General features: G+C 36.5%; 1 protein-coding gene across 1 annotated transcript in view; it reads right to left on the minus strand.

Annotated features, from left to right (window-relative positions):
- Positions 1-948: 948 nt before the first annotated feature.
- The window catches only part of PALM3 (paralemmin 3), a 65,653-nt gene continuing 57,245 nt past the window's right edge, over positions 949-9,356 (minus strand). Inside the window, exon 6 of the mRNA XM_053718174.1 lies at positions 949-2,917. Within this exon, the coding sequence (XP_053574149.1) occupies positions 1,343-2,917 (1,575 nt within the window). The 3' untranslated portion in view covers positions 949-1,342. The remainder of the gene's footprint in view (positions 2,918-9,356) is intronic.

Genomic DNA, 9,356 nt, shown 5'->3' on the forward strand with positions numbered 1-9,356 from the left:
CCCTTGTTCCCAGTTTGTTTGGATTTGAGAGCTTGCATTGTGTGGCTGTTTTAGGGTCCCAGGGATTGGAAAGGACCTTGACGTGGTACCTGAGCTTGTCCCATTTGGCCAGATGCGGTAATTAACCTTTCCATTTTTGCTTTTAAATCTTAGCTGTGAGCTTGCTAGTGAGTGCAGGGTTTTCTCTGTGTGTTGTATTAATTTGTTTTGTAATTTCCCCTATGGTTCTAGCACCCAGACCTGTCTGGGGTTAACTGCCTGTGACTCTGGTGACAGCACAGCTTCTTGTGAGTGCCACTGAGCACCCAGGGCTGAGCATGTTGCAGGGTCATGGGATGTGTACCCGGTCCGGTCTAGGAGTGCAGTCCCCTTCCGTGTTTTGTGTATATATATATATAATAGGAAAATGAAAAAGTCCAGTGGGTGCACTCGCCCTGTAAATCAAATATTTATTACAGAATTAACGTTTTCAGGGGAGTAACGTTAAAAACTTTAACTCTGCAATAAATATTTGATTTACACGGCGAGCGCACCCTCTGGACTTTTTCTTATTATTGATTTTCTGGGTGGCACCCCGGCATTATGGAGATACTCCTGGGACAGTGAGTGATGGTTTATTGAACTATATATATATATATATATATATATTGTATATATAAATATTATTACTGCTCACATGTTTACTGTGTGCATATGTGCTAATTTAACCCACATCAGTGAACATTTACTCTGGAAATACCATGAAAACAAAAGCACACGTTATAACCTGAGGGCGAGGGGGGGGGCAGCAGAATTTTGAGTGCCTAGGGCAGCACAAAATCTAAATACGCCACTGCTGTGAAATAATTACATTCAAAATGTTTAAGTACCCATTTTAGGTAACATCTGGCATTTCTTTTGCAACTCTTTATACAAAATAAACACAAGTGTCAGTGATAAAACAAACCATTAATTTAAAAATATACATTTTATTATCAAGATCCTGATACAACTATTACTTCACATATGACTATATCAATCATTAGTATTTTATTTATATACAATGTGGTATTAATTCCAGGATTACATCATTCTGGAATAATAAAGTAATAGTCCAAATAATTATGGTGTTTTTTTGGGGGGGTTTACACTGGATATAGTGTCCATCCACAATTCTTTAAAATAAAGCAATTTGGTTTTTCTTTAGGGTTTTATACACTTTCACAAATTTTGGTAGGTACTTTGTTATTTTAAAATTAAATGTCTTCATTTCTTAGGGAGTATCTTAGATATCCCTTGTACAGTCATTTGCAATGTCTGTTTGCTGTCTCATAAAAAAAAGTGCTCCAAAATCCTTCACATCTTACATTACTACACAGCACTGGCATGTCTTCTCCTTAGTACGTATTTTCTCATTGCGTGTTTCTGCTGTGTTGGTTCCATGGGCAGAGGAGGGTTTAGTGACTTCGGGTTTGTGCAGGAGTGGCTGGCTTTCTGGAGAGGAGTTTCCTCCTGCTGTGGTACCAATCTCAGCATTGGCAGATGAGCCCTGTTGATTTGTGAAGGAGTGCTGGTCCAATTTTGGAGGTGTGGTGGCCACCACCACAACCTGGGAGATATGCACTTGGGCAACTTGTTTCTCCTCTCTACATGGCAGTATAGAGCTTTGGTTCTGTTCCTGGTCCTTAAAGAATTCTTGTTTTTGGTCTAGCAATGTTGACAACTGGTCATGGTTTTGATCTTTAGACAACAGTATTGAGCTATGATTATTTTCATTTATCAATGATGTGAACTCTTGTTTCTGGTTTTGATATTGGCTTTGATCTTGAGTTGTTGGTAGTGAGTTCTGGTCTTGTGATGAGGAATCATAACTCTGTTTTTGATCTTCTGTCACTGGCATTAATTCTAGAGTCTGGTTTTCATTGTCTAGAGGTACGTCCAGTGATGCTTCCCTCTGGCCTTCTTTCTTATCATGAGTAACTGGTGGTAACTCTTGGCCATGATCTAGGTTTTTGTTCAGGTCTTCTGTTACAGGTAAAGTCTCATGAGTCTGATCTTCGTGTATAAGACTCTGATCTTGTTTATAATCCTGATCCTGGTTATTTTCTACTGTCTGCAGTGGCGACTCTTTATTTTCATATTGCTTCTGATCATGGTTCTTATCTTGGGTCTCTAACAATGTCTCTGTGTTTGGCTGTGGGTTCCTATTCTGATCATCTGACTGTGACTCATGGCTTTCATCTTGGTTCTGATCCTGGTTCTTGCCCTGGCTGTCATCTTGATTTGTTGATATGGGTTCTTGATTATTTTTTTCTTCTCTAAGAATGGGTATTGGCTGTTGCTTGTAGTGCACTTCTTTTACATTTGCTTCTTGGGTTTGATTTTCTTCTTCAATCTTGGACTCTTCTAGGATACTGTCTGAGTTTTGATTGAAAATTTTGTTCAAGACATTTTCATTTTGATCTGCACTAGAAAGAGTATTTGAGTAAATTGTATTATGCTCTTGTGAACCTAGATTTACTACATGTCCCAGGTTTTGGTTTTCATGGTTTTGGTGCAATTCTTCTGCTGTCTGATTTTGATGTTCTGCTTTTAGGTTTATATTTTTAATATTTTGTACAGCTTGGTCTTGTGGTCCCTGGAGTATATCCAGATTTTCTGACTTTTTGTTTGGTGCTTCTTGATTATGACTCTGGGTTATTTCATTCTGTTTTGATGCCTCTATTTTCTTCCCTCGGGGTGCTGGTATGGGGTGTCCTGTTGTTATTTCTATTGACAATTTTGAATCTGAGTCTGTTGAAGGAATATTTCCATTTTGCTTCTCTCTCTGGAAACCCACAAATGACTCTTCTGGACCTTCCTTCTGTTCTTCAGAACTCTTATTCTCCTCTGTTGCCTGTCTCTCTCCATTGACAAGCTGAGTGTGTGGGACAGGATTCTGTTGGAAACAGAATTAGAAAAAAAAATATTGAAAACTGAAGAGAGCACTGCAAAATTACAAAAAAAAATATTGATTTTTTTGAGCATTTATTTTCAGAAAATGACAACTGGTCAAAATAACAAAAAAAGATGCAGTGTTTTCATACCTTAAATAATGTAAAGAAAACAAGTTCATATTTATTTTTAAACAATACTATTGTTTTTACTTAGCAAGAGTTCAGAAATCAATATTTGGTGGAATAACCATGATTTTCAACCACAGCTTTCATGCGTCTTGGCATGTTCTCCACCAGTCTTTCACATTGCTGTTGGGTGACTTTATGCCACTCCTGGCACAAAAATATAAGCAGATCAGCTTTGTTTGATGGTTTGTGACCATTCATCTTCCTCTTGATTACATTCCAGAGGTTTTTCAATCGGGTTCAGGTCTGGAGATTTAGCTGGCCATGATTACTTCCCTGGCGGTGATGGTGAGACCCAGCGTGAGTGACACGCTGGTAAACTAAATTAGAACATATTTTTAAGGCTCGATCTATCAAGCTAGAGCGGACAGGGGGGCACATATTCGCTACTGTCCACCCCAGCTCGCCTGTGGCGGGCAGCAATCCGCTGCTGGAATTTACCATTGCACACGAGCTCTATTTAAATTAAAATTAAACTTGCAGGATTCAGATAGAGCAGATCATTTTAAGAGACTTTTAAATTCACTTCTATTTTCAAATGTGCTTTGTTCTCTTGGTATCCCTTGTTGAAAATGAATACACACATATCCTACACTAATGGGAGCTGGCTGCTGATTGGTGCCCGCAAACATTTGCCTCTTGTGATTGGCTAACTAGACAATTTCATCTATCTGCCAGTAGTGCAATGCTGTTCCTTCAGGAAAGGATAACAAGACAATAAAGCAAATTTGATAATAGAAGTAAATTGGAAAATTGTTTAAAATTATATGTCTATCCAAATCATGAAAGACAATTGTGGGCTTTCCTGTCCCTTTAAAGGGATATTAAATAATTTGAGATTGTAATATAGAAAGTTCAATTTCAAGTAGTAAAAAAAACAACAACAATATACTTTAATTTTCCTGTAATTTAATTCTGTGCAGACTCCAGACTTAAAGGGACAGTCTAGTCAAAATTAAACTTTCATTATTCAGATAGGACCTTGAAGGCTGCCTCTTATCACATGCTTTTTTAATTGCTTTTCACAGCAAGAGACTGTTAGTTCATGTGGGCCATATAGATAAAACTGTGTTCAGGCACGGGGAGTTATTTAAGAGTTAGCACAACACAATACTAAATGCAAGTCAATAGATAATTAATAAAAAGTAATGTGATTAGGGGGCTGTCAGAACATGCCTAGATACAAGGTAAAGTATATTAATATAACTGTGCTGGCTGTGCAAAACTGGAGAATGGGTAATAAAGGGATTATCTATCTTTTAAAACAATAAAAATTATATTGTAGACTGTCCCTTTAACACTGCTATATTCCACACAGCCAGTGGTAGCACATTCTAGTGACTTATTTATAACAGTCCCTAACTGGCCTCAGCAGAGAAGGAAACAAGGTGTTGCCCTTTGCCTTAAAGCAACATAAACCCCAAAAACTATCTTTCTTGACTAAGATAGAGCATGTGATTTTACGCAATTTTCCAATTGACTTCTATTATCTAATTTACTTATTTCTCTTGGTATCCTTAGTTGAAAAGCATATCTAGGTAGGCTCAGGAGCAACAATGTATTAATGGTAGCTAGCTGCTCATTGGTGGCTGCACATAAATGGCTCTTGTCATTGGTTCACCAGATGTGTTCAACTAGCTCTCAGTAGTGCATATTTGCTTCTTCAGCAAAGCAAAAGAATGAAGCACATTTGATAACAGACAGTTAATTAAAATCACATGCTGTATCGGAATCATGAAAGACAAATTTGGAGTTTTTAGGTCCCTTTAATGACACAAAAACTCTACACTTTTTAATAGTTAAATAACTTATTTAAAAAAACATCTGCATATTATTGTCAGGCTAATGCTTGCTTTGTATATATATATATATATATATATATATATATATATATATATATATATATATATATATATATATATATATATATATAATTTGGTCTAGCAGTTATTTAGAGCTCTTTTAACAGGATAAATGTGACATACAAACTATCTGAAAACACCAGTTATAGAGCTATAAAAGAGCATCTCTGTTTACTCATGAACTGAATAATATTTCATGCAATTACAGTGCCATAAAACTGGGTGAAATCCTAGAAGCTACAGCATTTTGTCTTTTTTACTGGTTGGGACACTTTTTACAAGATTATGCTTTTCATATACTGTAGCTTGCATATCAAAAAGATGAATATTGTTTTGCAAGCAAAATCTTAAAGGGATTTAACATTTAAATTTGAAATGTAGAGCAGAATTCTCCACACTTTTATTACAATTGGTTTAAAACATATCAGAATTTCCAATGTATGTGTGTTTGTACAAAGAATATTTTTATCACTGTTTCCAATATATTGATTGCATGCATAAAAAATAGCTATTATACATTCATTAATGACGTTTAACCCCTTAACTGCTGAGCTCACTTTTAAAGAGATATGAAACCCCAAAAATGTAAGTGAAAGTCAATCCTAGTGTTGTACAAACGCTAGGATTGACTATTGAAACAAATAAAGGGGACTTTCATTCAAGATACTTCATGTAGAAAGCTCCTTTATTTGTTTCAATAGTCAATCCTAGCGTTTGTACAACGCTAGGATTGACTTTCACTTTAAATTTGTGATTCAGAGCATACAATTTAAAAAATGTTTTAAATGTACTTATCAAATTTGCTTCATTTCCATGATGTCCTGCGTTAAAGAGATAACTTGGTAGCAGTGGCATTTCTATGGGTTGCTGGTGGATGCTATGCATCTCCAAAAACACATGGAGCACCCCAATTGAGCTGCAAAGGGTTTCATATTTATTGTGTCTTTCAACTTTTTTTATAAGGGCTCAAAGATATGAATTGTCAGGTGCTAGAGAAAAAACGGGCCAAAAGTGCTTTTACACAGGAATCCATAGGAACACATGTATAAATATACTGTATGTATGTCTATAAATATATATGCATGTATTTCTATATATATTTTATATATATCATTTTATATGTGTATATATTTATTTAAATACATATCTACATGTATAAATACATACATATACCTCATTGCAATCCTGCACTTGTGTTTACGCAAGCTGGAGGCTGTTATTTTTTCTTCAAAATGAGGCGCCATTAAAGTCTATGGGGTAATACGATCGTGTGTTCGCAACATCTTTTTTTTCTGTGCGAGGATGTGAGCGCGTCCGCAAAATCACAAAAGTTTTACTTGCGACCTGTAATACGTGCTCAACTGGGTGAGCATTGGTAAGTTGAGCGCAGATAAAGCACTCGTGGGAGTGCAAATTTGCGCTCCATACGTAATCTAGCCCATATTGTTTTTTATTTTTTCAACTGACCCCACAGATTGAAACTATATCATTATTTTATGAGTATATCATGACATGTGAGAACTCAATACCAAAATGTGTGAAAAATGTATACAGTATTTTTATTATCTTATTATTATATAAATATGGGCCTTTCAGTATAGTTGTTTAACTTTGGTGTGCACTTAGGGGCTCCCATGAGTCTCTGTGCAAATAAATGCATATTTATTCACACCAAGTGATCACTATTAACTCAGTGATCACCTGGCTATTAAAACTTATATAGGGGGTTTATTTTAAATAGGGGCTTCTGCCCTTTACAACAATGGCTTTGAAAGCTAAACCTAGGTAGGTTTATCTTTGAAGACCTGTTATAAAGTAAATAGAGATCCCTCATTAAGAAAAAAGTGTTAACATTTTAATAAACATGATTCATGAAACTTTAATTTTGACTAATTTGTTGTTTGTTTGGGTGCAAACAAACAAACAACTTTTGAGGCCTGCAATAGGCCCTTAGTCATGTCATCTTGACATGACTATGGGCCTATTACAGGCCTGAAATGTTGTTTGTTTGCACCCATGGACCCAGTTTAAAAATAAAGGTCTTCTTGGCTGGAATCAGTGTGTACCTTTAAGCTCTGTGAAGCAGCCTAATACTTATGGTTTTTTTGGACTTAGTGATGTCACTGGCATCCCCAGATTCCCTCAGTAATTTAGATACCCACTGTTACCGTGTAGCGCTCCTCCTCCCCGCCGCGCCCACCAATGATGACCACTTGTCCCAGTTAAAGGGACACTGAACCCAAATTTTTTCTTTCATGATTCAGATAGAGCATGACATTTTAAGCATCTTTCTAATTTACTCCTATTATCACATTTTCTTTATTCTCTTGGTATCTTTATTTGAAATGCAAGAATGCCGGCCCATTTTTGGTGAACAACCTGGGTTGTTCTTGCTGATTGGTGGATAAATTCATCCACCAATAAAAAAAAAAATGCTGTCTAGAGTTCTAAACCAAAATTTTTTTTTAGATGCCTTCTTTTTTAAATAAAGATAGCAAGAGAACGAAGAAAAAATGATAATAGGAGTAAATTAGAAAGTTGCTTAAAATTGCATGCTCTATCTGAATCACAAAAGAAAAAAATTGGGTTCTGTGTCCCTTTAAGTATTTTTGTAAATATGTTTATTGCAAAAATGCTTTTCTAAACAAACATCAAATGTACTAATGCACATTTCAAATCCATACAGCACAACATACTAATATATCAATTATTTTTCATTTTTGTAGTAGTATGACAATGATTTCTGGCTAAACTTTCATGGTTCGGATAGAGCACACAATTTAAAATAAACCTTTTTTATTTACTTCTATTATGATATTTTCTTTGTTCTCTTGGTATCCTTGATTTAAGAGTAAACCTCTTGAGCTAAAGAGTGTGCACATGCCTTTAGCACTATATGGCATCCAGGCTTGCAACAATGTTTGTAGCAATGTTATACACTAAGAATAACACTGCTGCCATAGGGTGCTGAATATATGAGTGTGATTCTGAGCTCCAATGAGCCTACTTAGCTTTACTCTTCAACAAAGGATAACCATGGAATGAAGACAATTTAGTAATAGAAGTAAACTAGAAAGATAGTTTTTTTTATTTCATGATCTAGTCATGGAAGTATTGAATAAACCTACTGTTTTACAACATCTTAAAGGGCTATAATAGTCAAAAAAAATGACATGCTCCAATTTGTTAGAGCATGTAATTTAAGTCTATCAACCCTGCACTACTGTGTGTTTAACCCCCCTGTAGATGTAACAATCAGGACCCGCAGAGCACTGCTTGTCCCAAGCCAAAAATCACAGCTGATCCAATCAGCAGTGCTAGTTACATTGTTGAATTGTGCAACTCAATCAACAGTGGTTTCCGCTTTCAAGGGATTTAACACACAGTAATGCAGGGTCAATGGTCTCAAGGTTACATGCTGTAACAAATTAGAGCATGTCACTTTAAACTATTATGGCCCTTGAAAGCAGGAGTTTTCAAGTCTGTCCTGAAAATCTGGCCTGCTAGGGAGACCTGAGGCTATCTGAAGTGGAGCACAGGTCAAATAATCAGCTGATTAGTAAACATGGTTGTTAACCTGCTCTCCTCACAAAGGTGTTAAAGGGATAGAGGGGTCAAAAATGAAATGTGCAGGGGTGCACTTCAATTTGAAATAGAAGCATTTTTGCAATATACTTCCATTAGCAAAAATGCTTCTAGTAAAAGTTATTACTGTTTTCAATGGCATACGCACATATGCTGTGAGGGCCTATGCACCAGTAGTCAAACACCACAGCTTCTCAGAGGGTCAGCAGTAGCTTGTATGACACAAATGACGTCTTCAGAAGCAATATACACCACTGCTAGACCTCTGAGTAGGTTTAGTGTCTGAATACTGGTGCACGGGCTCTCAAAGCATATGTGTGTATGCTACAGAAAAACAGTAATAACTATTACTTGAAGCATTTTTGCTAATGCGCATTTCAATTTTGACTTTTCTATCCCTTTAAGCACATGGTTAGGTCAAGCTCCAGATCGGCAATGCACTACTGGCTTGAAGCCAGTCACCGTCCATGTTCAGCTAATGATTGACAGTATATTGGTGCTTTGGAGCTGACTTCAATTATGTGTTTAACCCTGTTGTGCGGGGTTAAACTCATAAGTATAGGCAAATAATCACACAATAAGAAAATGCTTTAATGCATTAGAGTATGTTTAAGGGGCGTAACTGCAGGGGTCTCCAGTGATACCAGGCCTGTCCTTTTAGGGGGCTGGCCACAGCTGCTCAAGCAATATCAGATTTCAAAGCAGGTTGCTTAGGGGGCTGCAGTTTTTCTAATCACCACTAGAGGTCGCTAAACTTGTGATGACTGAAAAACAACTGGGGAAAAGAAAGTTCTGCTCAGAAAGCAAA

The sequence above is a fragment of the Bombina bombina genome, chromosome 6 (genome assembly GCF_027579735.1).
Source record: "Bombina bombina isolate aBomBom1 chromosome 6, aBomBom1.pri, whole genome shotgun sequence".
Lineage (NCBI taxonomy): Eukaryota > Metazoa > Chordata > Amphibia > Anura > Bombinatoridae > Bombina > Bombina bombina.